General features: G+C 35.4%; 1 protein-coding gene across 1 annotated transcript; it reads left to right on the top strand.

Moving 5' to 3' along the window:
• The first annotated feature begins 581 nt into the window (after window positions 1-581).
• LOC147283671 (uncharacterized) lies at window positions 582-1,257 on the top strand. The gene is made up of 2 exons (XM_086245563.1): window positions 582-1,001; window positions 1,084-1,257. Exons 1-2 carry the CDS (start codon window positions 582-584, stop codon window positions 1,255-1,257), a joined length of 594 nt encoding a protein of 197 aa, XP_086101689.1.
• The last annotated feature ends 15,055 nt before the right edge of the window (window positions 1,258-16,312 follow it).

Below are 16,312 nucleotides of genomic sequence, written 5' to 3'. Positions count from 1 at the left end.
ATTTATTCACTTCTTTCGTATTGTAAAGGGCTGAATGGATTGGAGGTGCCTTACCATGTGATTGCACCATTCGTCGGACACACGAGTTGCCATGTGCACATGAGATTTTGTCGTATAGACGACGTAACCGGCCTATTTCACTTGACTCCCTTCATCCTTATTGGAGAAAGTTGGATTACAATAGGGAACCGGAGGTCACAAAACTCTCAGATCCTCCAGTTAATGCCACAGTAGATAGACTAATAAAATGGATGGAAGAGCAAGATGCAGACACCTAGAAGCACATAAGTTTGAAGTTAGAAGAGCTTATGAATCCAAGTTCCACTACTCTGAGAGAACCACAAGTGAAGACCAAGACTAGGGGCCGCCCAAGTAAAGCTAAAACCTCTACTAGGCGTTTGCCATCCGCATTTGAGTACGTACTTTCGGGTTGTAACAGTCATTCACCCTCACCGTCCAGTGGCAATGTTGACTGTAGCTCACCAAAAAAGAAACTAAAAAAAAGGGCCAACAAAGTGAAGACGAGTTCGCGCATTCCATTTGCTCAGCCACATCGGTATATAGACTAGTTTCAACCCATCATGAGACCGTACATTTCTGGTGTAACCGACGTCTTACCAGATGGTAATTGTGGATATAGAGTTGTAGCTGCAACTATGGGATTTGGAGTGGATGCTTGGCGAACGGTACGCACAGACTTATCTAGGACACTGCTACATACACCGGCTTTGTTTGAGTCAGTTTTCCATGTGCGCGAGCGAGTTATGGAGTTTCAGAGGGTACTTGATTATTTTGATGACACCCCTGCACTCAGAGATCATTGGATGACCATGCTCGAGATGGGATATATTATCGCCACATGTTATGGTGTAACCGTGATCCATTTATGTAGATTGTTATGCCTTACGTGTCTCCCACTATATGCACACTCAGAAGCACATCAGGACGTTGAGCTCCGTGAGATTTGCATTGGTTTTGTCAACGGTGATCATTTTGTACATGTACGGCTATAGATTGTGTAATTGTAAATTTATAGTAGAAAAATTGTCATTGCTAAGTTATTCACTTAATTAATATGTGTAGGTACACTTGTCCTCGGGCCATCCTATGCCACCTATTTCAGATGATTGGCATAAACATGCCGACGCGTATGCCGCACGTGGTTGGTACATTGGATATCAAAATCGCCTTGAGGAGTTCAAGCGAATTAATGGTGACGTGCCTACGCCGGAAATTGTGTCTCTTGATAATGATTGAATTTCAACTTAATTAAATCTAGTGATTTGTTTTTAACCTTTATGGCGTACGTACCATGTATGTGGGATGATATTAACCTTTATTAGATCTTGACTCATGCATAATATTATCATAATATGTGGTTATGACGTTTTTGTCCCTTTCAATCATAATATGTGGTGCTCCAATATTTGTTCGGATTATTTTTATGCAATTTCAAAGTCACTAAATTAAGATGCTCCAATTTTAGCCAAAATAAAAAACAGAAGGTCCTAATTACAAATAACCCTCATAATTAGTCATTAACTTTTGGCCCTTGTGTTCATTATAGTACATGCTACCTACGAGTTATCATGCCACTATTTTCTTACATTTACCTAAAATCAACTTGTCCATAATCCATGTCTGCTAACCAATTATAATTCATGTCCATAAAATGACAGCCATATCAAAAAAACTTCTGAACATGAAAGCGGGTGATCACTGCCGAGTGCGGCTCTGGTATGTCATGGTGTTGCTCAAGTGTGTTCCCTCCAAGATATGTTGTAGACTGTCAATCGCCCTGTAAAGGTGAGAGGGACGCCTTGTGGCCTCATCCTCGCCCAATGCCACAATAGGGCGAGTGATATGCAACATACAGTTAACACAGTTCTATAAGTAACAAAATCATATATAAGCAACAATTTATATACCATGTCAAAATATAAGCCAATTTGAGCCTAAATGAACAATTTTCACCACCAATTTCAAAATTTAAGCCTTTGGATCCATACCCTGCCAAATCCTGGTGCCACGGTCCTGTGGGGGTCAAATGCAATCATAAGTGCCGGATTTTGGATGTACGGATGAGATATATAATGGAACCACTGGAGGTAGCCGTCAACGGTGTCAGATGAAGCCTTCACTGCTACACTGCGACTATCTTCAGACAATAAGTGGTCCGGCCACCTCTCCCACGTACTATCAAAGTACTCGTAAAAAGGATTGTACGATTGCGCATAAGCACCTCGTCCACCACGCTAAGGAGCACGTGGTGCAGGGGGGATCGTTTGTACCCGTCCAAATTGCCTCAAGACTCTCTCGGGATAATACGGCTCCACAATGTCGAAACACTTGATTAATCCTGTGTAGAATGCCACATTTAGTAATGGATGTTGTTGTCTACTAGATTTGTAGGGTTCCCATATAACCTGAAGAAAGAAAAAAAACAAAAATAAGTTAGTATCAAATAATTCATCCAAGAGCAACAAATGCAAAATTAAGTCTAATTTTTCATTATCACTATAAATATATACCTCATCCGCCTTCAAATCGTCAATTCGTTGTCTCAGTTTCTACACATCTTCACAAGTTGTCCCGGTATCCCTCCTCGAAGTCCATCGGAGCGCACGGGGGCTACTCTCAAAGTAATTAATGTCATAGCCCGGACTAACAATATGGTGCATATGCTCATACACCCATGCCTCCAACAAGGTCATATATCCACAAATTTACTTAACCTTAGACCTAGAAGCAACACCTAACTGCCGATATAGGAAAGATAAGGCCCCTGCACCCCATGCATAATGGCTAGTGGTGTCGAGATTAGTAAGTAATCTTAGATACTGGACTTGTACCCTTGTGCTAGTCTTATCGGCAAAAAGGGTACATCCCAATAAGAACAATAAATAGGCTCTAGCAGCACACCTCACTAGCTCATCATCATCTGTATCACACACATGGCCAAACCTCGACCGTAACCACTTGAGACGCACATACTCACCAGAATAGTCATCCAACTCCGATGTGGCATCTGCCTCACTCACCCCTAAGTATGTTCTCAATAACAAATTTGATGCAATATGATCATGAGGGGGTGTAGAAAGTGATAAACCCACAACCGGAATTCCCAAAATGTTTGACACATCATCTAGTGTGATGGTCATCTCACCGAATGGCATATGGAAAGTATTAGTCTCAGGCTGCCACCTCTCAACAAAGGCTGAAACCACTACCTTATCAACAGTACGGTACGAGCATGACACCAGTGGTCCGAGCCCAGATCTAATCACATACCCCTTCACATTGTTATTATCATTTCTACTCCACAAGTCCCATGTGCGCAGCTTTGTTGTTTTGGACATGCATCTTAGGGGCTCACGTTCCTATTTTCAAAAACAAGCCACAAGTCAATTACAATATTGCAAACTATAAAGTTATAAAATTTTAAATTATATAAGTCATTATGTATAATCTCTAATACCTCATTTTTCCAAATGGAGGCAGCAATGTGACTGTTGAAGCTCTTAAGCAATGACATATCAGTGGGACCTCCAGGGAAAGACCCATCTGGATCATTGTTGTCATCTTCTATTACATTCTCTTCCAGCTGGACATCATCCCCCCTCTCTTGGTAAATAGTTTTGCCCGTTTACCTACACCTCTCTGAAGCTGTAGGACGTGTTCGATCTTCATTTGCAGCACCACCTCTAGAAGATCTACCTCTACAAGTTTCGCCTCGAGCAGATTTACCTCTAGATGTCCCTCTCTTATCCATACTTATATTCAAAAATTGAAATCATGTTTAGAATACAGAGAATATAAGTTATCATGAAATATAGAATAAGAGAAAAGTGTATGTAAAAATATTTTATATTCATGTCATTCGGCAGATGTCTACCGAAAATTTCAGATCTATTCGGTAGATGTCCACCGAAATATTAAGATCCATTCGACAGACACCCACCGAACATATATCAATGTTTCGACAGATGCCCGTCGAATGGAACCAACAACAGTTAAATCAATATATTCATTCGACAGAGACCCATCGAATGACATTTGATATTTCGGAGGATATCTACCGAATGAATGTAAATAATTCAGAACTGAACTACCGAATGAATTTGTAAACACATTTCCACCAAATTCTGTTCGGAAGTATACTGTTGAATATTTTGAAATAATTCGACAGTATACTTCCGAACAAGTTAAGAAATTTCGGTACACCAATACCGAATGAAATTCGAAATCAGTTCCTATTTTGCAGACACCCACTTTCAAAATCTCATTCTAATTTCTCTAAAATATCACATATCTGTGTAATTGGAACGCCAAATATATATATTAATGCATTACACAAACCTAAACCCGAAAATTTCAGTGTTGGCAGAGGAGGAACCACCTGAAATTGCAGAGGAGGAATCGGCGGTGGAGGGGAGGACTGGCGACGGCGGGGAGGAACGGCGACGGCGGGGAGGACCGGCGACTGGTGGTGTGTAGGCGGGGGTGGGGTCTGCGGGTAGGCAAGGGTGGGGTATACTGGTGGGGTGTTTGTTTGGGTGGGGTAGGTGGGTTTAGATAGTAAAAATGATGTATTTTGTGAAATTAGAGGTATTTTTGTCATTTTAGGATGGTTAACTCAGTAAAAATTAAAAAAATTATACATGGGGGTGGTGAACTCAGCAAGGGTGGTGAACTCAGCACAAAAGGGTGGTGTGCATAGCCCCCCCCTTTGGGTTTTACACAATATTAATCATCTAATAATTATGGGGAATAACTTTCTAATAATAATTTTTAAAAATGTATATGAAAATGGGCTGTTTGTTTTTATCTGATAATAATTGTGTATATATATATATATATATATTTTAAGGTCTATTGATTTTAACTACTAAATTTCAATAACTTTTTAGTTTATGTACTAAAATTAAATAGTATTTTAGATTAGATACTAGTTGAAAAGTCAAACAAAATAATAAAGTAAAAAGTATTAGAATTTACAAATATTACATCACATGCCACTACAATAAAAAAATAAAAATAATATTACATCACAAATATTATATTAATTTATACTATATTGTATTAAAAAAAAAATCAATTCAGTCACAACTTAACTGTGATTGTCTTGGTAAATTGAAAAAGACAACTCACACCACTATACTATGTATTATTTTGAGTAAAAGTATTATTTTAACCTCTATTTATACAATATTGTAGTATAATTTCTCTAAAAAAAATTAAATTAAGTTACAACTTAACTGTGACTGTCTCACAACTTAGATGTGACTGTTGTTCAGTCCCAACTAAATTTGAAGTTGTGAGTGTCGTACAGACACAACTAAATGTGAAATTGAGACTACATTAGCAAATTTTCAAGATAATATAAAAGCCTCAAGGGAAATTTTGTCAAACCCTTATAAATTTTAACTAACACCCATCATATGTAGGCCAAAGGACAAAAATGTCAAATGGAAAAAGCTCAAATCAAAGGGGCCAACATGTTTGTGACCTAATCTAAAAAACTACATTTAAATTTGGTAGTTCAATTAAAATATTATATTTTCTTCATGTTATACCAAAAAATTATTAGAATTTGATATTTAATCCTAATTTTCTATATATTTTATAGTTAAGTCAAAATCTTAACTAATGTGGAAAATTAAAAATGAAGTGTATAAATAATAAACTCCATGTCATTAGGACACATAATATTAGGGCCCATAATTTTTTCTCAATAAATTATACGTAATACTACCAACCTATTTGTTGGTGTCAAAATCAAACTCACGTTGATTGAATTGTCGTATGTGCATGAATGTCTACTACGTGAAAACCACTTTACTACGTACTTGATGACGTGCCGAATTTGTGCTCACCCGTTGTTCTGAGATCAAAGAGAAATTGTGAACATAAAAGCATCGGTGTGGTGCCGACCAACAATGTTAAGTGAAATTCGAAGCATTAAGTACCTAATTTTAGTGAAAATTTGGGAAATTAAGTTACTAAGGAATGTACTCAAAGGCAATCTGAGAAGTGGAAAATCGTATAAAAAAATTCAGAAAAGTTGAAAATATTAAAACAAAAATTGCATATTTGAGAGGGGGAAAATTACATTCTATATACTCCCATTGAACTATACTATGAGTTTTCCGTTATCATTTAATTGTATCAATTTATTATAATTAAGAATTCTTGTGTACTGAACTAACATAAGATAATTAAAGACCACCAAAGTGGATTTATATATATATTTTTTTTAAATTAAAATTAGAGATGTGCAAATCTCAAAATTAAGAACTTCCTGTATGTGTGGGGTGATTGGGTGATAAGAGTGATGAGACTTTTTTTAAGTTGTTGGAGATGGGAGAAGAATTTCAGACACTCCACTATAGAACAAGAACAAGAAAAAGGGCTTCACTGGTTAAGCAACTTTTTTTCCAAGGTAGGTTGAAGAAGAAGAAAACCACATTTTGTAGTAACATACATGTCTAACAATTCGTATCAATACGTATGATAAAATCCCTAAACCCAAATATACCACAAGACAAACATCCTTAGATAATTGAAACACTTATCATTAGCAAAAAATCCTAATTAAAGTCATAAAAACATGGAAATTTCCTTTATACCTTAGGAAATCACGTTGGGAGTTTTCTTAAAAACAATTCCTTTTGTGCAGGGTGTGCGCTATTAACAACGTGACCAAAAAAAAAGAAAGAGCTATGAAAAATAAGAACAAATGTGACGTGAGAGAGGGAGATTAACAAAGTGAGTTTTGTTTTTTGGATTTCTTTGTTTTTGCTAGAGAATTTTGTATTTTTGATATACATATGTGAGATATATATATACAAAAATGCTCTAGAGCTAATAAGTTAGTAAGATAATACGATGCTAACCACCTTTTTGAGTCCACTATACAATGTAATCTCATAATCCAAACCGTTCATATTTTAGGTCTTCATTCAAAGATCAACCTTGCAAAAAATTAACCAAATCAGAAATCATTTAGCCATTTGATTATGAAAAATTTATGTTCGTCCATTTACATGAAGCACAATTAGCTTGCTAATAGTTGACTAAACGATTTTTGATTTTGTTGATTTTTTTGCAAAGATGATCTTTGAATGAGAATATAAAAAATACACGGTTTGGATTATGAAATTATATTATGTAGTAGGCTAAAAATGAAAATTAGTGTCGTATTATCTTACTAACTAGTTAGTTCTAGAGCACTTCTATATATATATATATATTTGAGTAATTAAGTTTATATTTTTAAAAAATATGAGAGATAATTGATATTTTAATTTTTTTTTTTAAGTCAAACACCATGACACTCCTCATCTTCACCGTTGACAGTTATTATATCTAAGGGTTATAAAATTGTGTAAAAAATTTAAAACTGTGTATCTAATGTGGTGCCATATATGGTGACTCTTATTTTTATAGTCAATTTTTTTATGACTCAAATGATAGGTTTATTTACCCTTTCAATAATGAAACATGAGAGATCTGACTACAATAAATCGAAACCTTAGAAGAGTCAATGAACTTGTCACGCCCCAGACTCAGGGGTAGTAAAAATTTCTCGAATCCGGAGTGTGATTTAAAAATAAAATAAAATAAACTAAAGTAAATACTTTTTAAAATACAAAACCAATTTCTCTTATAAATAGGACAAAGTCTATACAAATATGCACCGAAAATTATGTTATAAATCTCAGCTCGCCTAACCCTTGTCCTTTCTAGCCATAAAGAATCTAATTACTTTTATGAGTTAATTACACTTACACCTCTTGAGGTTTATCGTCTTTTCACATACACCCCCTGGGGTTTCAATAATTACACATACACCCCTGAGGTTTTAAAACTGTTGCATATAACCCCTACAAAAGAAAAAATAAATAAATAAAAAAGAAAATATTTGTATTTAGGTTGGACCTTACACCTTGAATAATCTTATTAGGCTATTTAATCCCTTAGCATGCTTTTTTGCATAATTTCTCATCATTTTCGTTTCACTATAAGGGGTTATATGTAACAGTTTTAAAACCTCAGGGGGTGTATGTGTAATTATTGAAACCCCAGAAGGTGTATGTGAAAAGACGATAAACTTCACGGGGTGTAAGTGTAATTAACTCTTACTTTTATGCAAAACAAAGGTTAGATAAAAGGGTGAGCAAAACTACGACTTAGTAGAGAAATTCCTTCTTATGAACAATTGACTAGATTAAACTAAGTGACATGTAACATATTATGACATGATAAAAATAAATAATGTTTGATGCAATGCCAACTTCACTATTTCTAATCCCATTAATTTATATATTAAAGCACACAGACTACACGTCTCATACCGTGCATTTTACCACTGCATGTGGTCTCGAATGCTTTAATATAGACTAACATCCAAAATGTCATAAACCTAAATTTCCCTTTTTGCTAGTCATCGTGTCCAACTCCCTATCACTAGTCCCGAATTACCCAATAAGAACCTTGTGCACACTGGGCTGACTTGAGATCTGGTACCTACCGAGAGTTCAGACTCAACTACTCAAAGATTTCCAATAATCTCATAATTCATTTTTCCCAATCAATCTCTCACAATAACTTCCATATATATGTTCATGCTCAAATGCAAATAATATAATATAATTTAATCGAATATAATTTCAAATATATCATATAGGATAAGAGAGAATATAATTCACATAATATCACACAAATAAATATTTTCACAAAGTTTAATAAAGTCAAAATTTCAATGTAGAAGTTCTCCAATTATTCCCTACCTTGATCGATTCTGAGCTAGCAAGTGCTTAAATACTTTTCTCGAGGTTCTAACAATACTTCCGAGTCTAATCCAAACATACAAGTGCATAAAAATATACAAAAATACCAATTAGATTATATTCTATTTACTTTTACTCTCCAAAAAGCGAGAGTGTAATTCGCACACATAGCTACGGGTCTCAGATGGTCTCGAAACCAATTCCATTGGATTCAGAAAGAAAAACATAGTGAGATTAGGTCAAAGAACTTGCCCGAAATAACCCCACGCGCCGCCAATCTTCGGTGGTGTGAGTGGGCATGAACATAAAATACTATTCATCATCTTCTTAATTAAAAACGCATGATTTTGGAAATTTCGGGAAGCCAGATATGTGACCAATTTTGATTCATCAAAACTCAACGAAATTTGAAAAATAAATACTCGTTGGAAAACTTATACAATTAGCTTTCCAACCATATATTGGGTTTAAAAAATGGAGCTCTAGTTTGAGAGAAATCGTTGGCCAAATATGAGAGTCCGAATCAGCCGAAAATTTTTCATAATTTTATGAAGATATTTCCCTCAAATTATTTTCAAACTTAAAGTCATAAAATGAAGCCTGGGGTTTGAATAACATATTAACAACCTAACTTTGAATTTAGATTACAAAAACATGAAAATTGGGACCTCAAATAAAATTTTGAAATTTGATTTGGACACCCCAAAACCATTTTTAGAAAAAAAAAAAAAAAAAATTTTAAAAAGAAAGCTATGAAATTCAAACCTTACTGCCTTTTCTCTTCCAAAATTCTTAGCTTTCTTGCTCTAAAACTCTAGTTGTCCAATGTTTACTTCACTTTTGGTATAAAGATGCTTAAATTGTTGTATTATAATTATTTAAAGCCACCACTAGCACCTTTGCATGACGCGTTTACAATTTTAGCATCCAACACTAATATTTGTAAAAATAGCACTTTTTGGACATGCAAAGTCCCAAATGCCCCTTTCATTTTACCAATTCAACCGCTCATGTCATTCTTGCTCTCTCACTTAGATGAATATCCACATAAAGGATCCAAATTTTTCATCCACAAAGAAATCATTTCTCCTAATCGCCCATAAGCTTGAACCTAGATTAATACACACTGCATCCGTCGTGGAGGGCCGATGAGGTTTCGCCCACAAGCTAGAACCTAGATTCATATAGATTGCAACAATCACAGAGATTCGACAAGATAGATATATCTTAGGGGTCGACCAGAGTGACGAGAACAGTTGAAAGGTCCACAAATAGCTTGCTAACCGATTAGTGTAAGTCCAGATTTCGCAGGTCCTCCGAAAAATATGTTTGAAATCTCCCTACATTGGAAATGTTGTTAATTATTTTTCAAAAATGCCTATATGAAAGCACTTGTGCGCTTACTAAGTTGTTTATTTGGATATGTAATCCTGAAATACAGTGTGATTTGGAATACCCAATACACATTTGTTTATATTGGGTCCCCTTTGAACCCCAACCTGTTTGAATTCGTGTTCTGACTGAACCCAACCCCCTTGAATTCATAATAATGCTTGTGTATGTTTCTAGCGCTAGAGATTTCAAACTGTCCATTAGTTAGAAATGTATTGCATGCAGTATGGTTTGGCTTAACTGATAAGGCATATTGCCCCTGCAACTTTTTGTTGAGTGTATTATTGTTGTGTGTTTGGTTTAGCTGCATTATGTGTATGGTATAATTTAGCAAGTCCTTTGTTTGAGGTAAGATATTTAATTAATTTATTTGTAGTATATGTTTTTATTGTGGCAATTGAACTATATGACCTACTTGGATAACCACAATTGTTTTTAACTTGTTTTAAGAATTAACTGCTATGACATTGCTGATGGGTATTAAGTTGCCGCTGTTTGTAAATTAGTCGAAATTGCCATTGCGGTCTAGGTTGTTGTTGGTAAAAGATTGGTTGTCCACAATGGTTGAACACTGCATTTAATATTGTGTCTTAAGTTTATGTATGATAATGTTGTTTCATAATGGATGTGTTCACTTGGTTTTTTCAATTCTTTACGAGGTTTATTGTGCAATAATGTTGGATGTAAGTAATATTTGTTGTGTCATTTATTACACAAATGATGATTGAGCTGGTAAAGATAATTCATAAGTTAATATTGATGCCTTAAATGTTTTCCCACTGCTTTTTGGGTTTTGAAAAATTCTTGGTTTACTATGCATGACAAATAAGTCAATACGATTAAACTGTAATGAGTTGACACCTCTAATCCATGCCTGCCATAATGTGTGGCTTTGTTATGTTGTTAATATTTTAAAAAATATTTGCACTAACCTCGATCCTTCTAAACTCCACAGCAACTCATGAAGGCGGTTGGTGGTGTACCGCAAACTTATGTGAGGAACACTCACTCTAGGAAATTAGATATTACAATCAGGGTGATCGACCTTTCATCTAATATCAAGACGTATGTGAAAAAGTGGTGACTATGTCTACAATATGCCATGAAGAAAAGTCAACACAGTTTACTGCTCAACCTGCGTTGACAATAAACATTGGGATGCGTTAGAGTTTGACCTTTTGAATGCAACTATTATAGAGCGCAAAGAAGCGGGCTGGAGTTTGACCTCTACAGCCAACTGGTAGAGGGCAAAGCCCAAAAAAATGAGTGCGTGCCTGCGTGACCCCATACACTAATCCTACCAAGAAATGGAAGATTGTTGACATGTCATTCAAGTTTAATTAAATCGTAAATTACCCTTCAGCTATTACCCAAAAGTTGAATATGTTTCTTAGTTGGTGGACAAGCTACCCTGGGTATATGAACGAAACAAGTCCATAACCTTTTTTTCATTTCTCTATCGTACAACACATAATCCATTGTATTGTACACATTTGACCATAACTTTGATGTTTTACAGGTACAATATATACTTGTCTCCTTGCATTATGGCTGATAAGAAATTCTTCCAGACCCTAATCAGCCCCTTCCATTGGCTCAACATTGATGTATAAGTACAATTTGTCCCTATAATCATTAAGCAGAGATGTTTGAGATTGTCTAATTAGTTCAACACTTGTCATTGTAGCACATTGTTGTAAAAATTTATTTATTCGCAAATATACGAGTCTAGTAGTATACTAACGAGGTCAAATCTCAAGGAGTGATGCAAAACAATACACTAAGCTTAAACTTAAGTTAATTTAAAACTAACCTAGTTTGAAAATTTTGTTGGTTTGTGAAGCAACTTAAAAGAAAATGCAACTAAAGTAAAAGGCAAATAAAGTAGATGAAAAGAGAATAAAGTAAATAAAGGTGCAAGAATTTAAATATAAAATTTAGAAAGGAAAATAACAACTTTTTGGTTTTGGAAGTTAAACAATGGTATAATAACCAAGGTTAGGGTTCTACACCACTTATAAACATATTTAAGTGAGATTTTTAATAATTTCTCAAAAAAAAAGGCACCCAAGAGTACTTGATGCCCACTTACAAAGATAAATATGAATTGAGCACAAAAATTGAAAATTTATATGGTAGATCTTGATTTTGCTTAGAAAATACAAACTTTTAAGTAACTCAAGTGAACCAAAAACTAAGGAACAACTAGAGCTCAAAAAGGTTTGTGTTTAAAAGATTAACCATAAAGCTAAAATGTGGAAAGAAGATCTAACTACCCATAATATATGACATTATGGGTGAAAGATAGACTCTTTCTCATTTTAATATCAAAATCTAGAGCTTGTAGGATCTTAAATAAGGGAAAAATTAACATAAATGCCTCACTTAATAATATTCAAGGTGGTGCTTCCCCCTTACCAGGTTTATTGACGACCCATGAGTTTAGATATTAAATAAAAATAAATAAATAAATAAACATGTAATTTAAAGAACAAGAAAATAAATAACACTACTAACCATAAAGTAAATAACTATATAAAATAAAAGGCATAAAGTAAATAAAAGATTCGGAGAAAAGAGACATAAATTATAGTTAACCATAAAGAAAAGAACTACATAAAATAAAAGGTATAAAGTAAATAAAATATAAAGAGAAGAGAAAAGAGAGACATAAATTAAAGTTTTATTAATTAAAAGTGCAAGAAAATTACATTCATATTCTCTCTCAAACATCATAGCCAAAGGACTTGAGAGAGAAATCCTAGGAGAATACTAGAAAAAGGCAAAAAATTAAAATGTAGAGAAAAGATATGAAGGAGGGGCTAAAGACTCCTTTAAATAGGCAAAGACTAGGTCATGTGAATGATCAGCACAAAAGCTGGTGGCAGCTGTGAGAAGAGTCTAGAATCGCCACGTGTCACATACTAATTGGCTGGGATGAGACATTTATGGAGAGAAGAGGAGGCGGGCAAAAGAGGCGGGAGACATTTAGAAGAGGTGCCACGTGTCAACATTTGGATGGCTGAATGCTTGATTAATCAAGCATTTCTGCTGGGCGTGACAGCTTTTGCACGGAAGAGGCGCATGCGGCTTGGAGCTTGGCTTAGAGCTTGGCTCACATGGGAGAGCGTGAGAGAGAGAGAGAGAGAGAGAGAGAGAGAGAGAGAGAGAGAGAGAGAGAGAGAGAGAGAGAGAGAGAGAGGAAGAAGAAGAAGAAATGGGGGGCAGCTTGGAAGTGTGGCTTGGCTTGCTTGTGAGTTGCGGCTGGAAGGAAGGAATGGTTGGCCACGTGGCGACGCTGTATTGGCTAGAGCCAATATTAATCAAACCAATTTGATTTGGGCGGAAGTGTGGTGTTGTGACTCTTTAGCTTCCATTTGAAATGGGCCGGGCCATGTGCATAAATTTGGGCCACCGCAACTTCTTTCTTCTTTCTTTTATTTGGGCTTTTAACTTTAAAAACCTACAAAACACAAATAAAACTAATTAATAAAAATTCTAATTTTTAATCTAGTCTAAATAAAAATAAATTCAACCTAATAAAATCTAAGAAATATGATAAAAACTAATAAAACTCACTAATTAACTAAATAATAAAAATAAGAATTAAAACACTAAAAATTGCTAAAAGACATAGACAAAATTGTAAGGTTTTAAGGATAAAAATTATATATAAAATAAGCTCAACACACATGGTGACATCAATGTTCTTGATCAGGAAGAGACAAATGCATCATCCAAACCTATTTGGCACCAGGTGGACAATCGCGGACTGTGAGTTTGGAGTATGTCTATAATAGCATAAGTAATTTAATACGTTCTTATTAGGGTGTTCGTTTGGTTTTCATGTGCAGGTTCACTATCTTAGGAGCTTGCAATTTGATATAAATAGCAGTCATATCACTGACTGAGCCTGTTTTCTTACCGGTAACTTATTGTCAGCTGTATGCTGCCGCCCAAAAATGGGAAGACTAGGCATCAAAAGCAGCCTCAAATTACATATTCGGTTCTAAACTAAGCGAGAGGGGAGAACCCTTAATACGACCTGTTGTGGGCAGATGTGGACAAGGTTTACTGTCTGATCTGTGTTCGCGATGGCATTGGGTTCTAGTAGAGGTCAACTTGGTGGAGCGGAAAATAGATGTGTATGATTCCTTCATTGATCAGAAGGTTGACAGAAGATCAAGGATGCCTTGAGTTCTTTGTCCACGATGATTCCACGTATAATTAAAAAGGCAAACGTTTTTTATACATGTCTCGAGCTGAAGTGTGACTTAAAACCTTGGCCGGTGAAGCGTGTCACTAACTAATTACATTGCAGGTGACTTAGAACATTTGAAAATGCAGGGTAAGCACTCTTCAAGGGGCATACTGAAAACTAATTACACTGTTGTGCGACTTTGTCAGCTGGTAATAGACGATGTCGACCCGTACTAGAGGTCAACATCGACCCATACACATTCTGACAATAGCATTAAACGGTATGTTGGCTAATTATTGAGCGGGCCAAATTAGTGGGTGGCATGCATGGTCCGGTTTATCTTACTATTTTATTTAATGTTTGGGTATTTTCATTTTTTTTTTCAGCAAAGATATTATACTTTAGGTGACATTAACAAGATAAAATTAATAAATAATCAAAGCAAGTGTTTTATGTCATATTCAAGACTAGGGTGAAAAGTGAACGAAGAAAAGACGGTGAGAGATTAAGAGTCATTTTTGCTCATCGAATGTCCATAGTCGGCAAACTTTTATGTGAGGTTCACTTTCTGCTGACTCTAGTCTAAGGTTTACTGTCGGAGTCGTTTCCTGCAATAGCAACCACCCGTGACGAATTTCGCACATCAGCCAGCCGCCTAGGGTACAAAGGGAGGCTCAAGGTGCGCATCAGTTTCACTAAAGACAACTCTGTTTTTCGCTGCATTTACGGACAGTAGCTTTTAAGGTTTTTTTAGTGCGTTAGAGTTTCAATCTATTAATGGAACTGTGTATCGGTGAGTTATAACGGGATGAGTGAGAGTTTCTATGGATATTTTAACCATCATATCAAACAAAAGGGAATACCACATCACTAATTACAGTGAATATTCTCTAAGCGTAGGTGGAATCCCCATTATTGGTTTTAAATTACATACAAAAATTCTCATGGTTGTGTATGTTTTTAGCTTGATTTGGGTTGACTTTTGGTACGTGGATGCTATTGTCTTTTTGATTTATTTAGTAAGAAGGTCTTTCGTTGTTGTGTTTCCTGTTTTGTGGAGGCCTTTATTTCGGCCCTTTGTTAGTCACCATCCAATTTGTGGGTTCTTTTATGTAGGGTCTAAATTGGACCATAAATAAATAAAATTTTGTGGTATATCTCATTACATTATAATAATTTACCAAATTGCAAACATTTCGAGTACTTTATTTCATAATCGTATCAAACATAAAATGGAATGACGAAATATACACATTGTTTGAATTGCTTCATTATATCATTGACCCAAAATTGTAGTATACACCCAAATTCTAATATACTTTTTGTTTTTCTTTCATGAGAATAATAGACAATATGCACGACATCAAGCAATTCCCCACAATTGATTCATGGCTCAACGATGGAAGTGAACACATAAATGAAAGGCCCACCAAACATGTACACACTATTTGAAGTTATACCAGAACTGATGTATGATGTACTATTACACCTAACTAAAAAGGATCTGGTGCGATGCATGATCATTGCAAGACAATGGAATGTTGCCATAAGATTGTGTCATTTTCACCCGTTGAGCAACCATAGTATTCGTATGAGTTAATGCTACAATATTCGTTGGGATATGTTTACCATGCCGATGACCACAAAATGGTGAGAATGGTGTGTTCAAAGAAGGGGTCATTAAATTATGTGTCGGTTGGGAGGTTAAGGTGTATAGTTTACCAAAACGACATAGATTTTGTCATTTGATTAACAAAACAAAAAAACCAAAACATCCAAGGCCAACCAAACTTTAATTGTAGTAGACGTAATCATATCAATTTTAGACAGAATTGGGGTTAGACAAAAGGATAGGCTTGAAATATGCATCTGCACTCACAACTAAGAAAACAAAGCTTGACGCACCTACTGGTCTTTCGCCACCGCG

Source organism: Dryas octopetala, chromosome 5, assembly GCF_963921425.1.
Source record: "Dryas octopetala chromosome 5, drDryOcto1.1, whole genome shotgun sequence".
Lineage (NCBI taxonomy): Eukaryota > Viridiplantae > Streptophyta > Magnoliopsida > Rosales > Rosaceae > Dryas > Dryas octopetala.
This window is presented reverse-complemented; position numbering and strand designations above follow the sequence as displayed.

Coding starts and splice junctions, on each gene's coding strand:
- LOC147283671 (XM_086245563.1), top strand. CDS start 582: ATGAGACCGTACATTTCTGGTGTAACCGACGTCTTACCAGATGGTAAT. Junction 1,002..1,083: donor ACGGTGATCATTTTGTACAT/GTACGGCTATAG, acceptor TAATATGTGTAG/GTACACTTGTCCTCGGGCCA.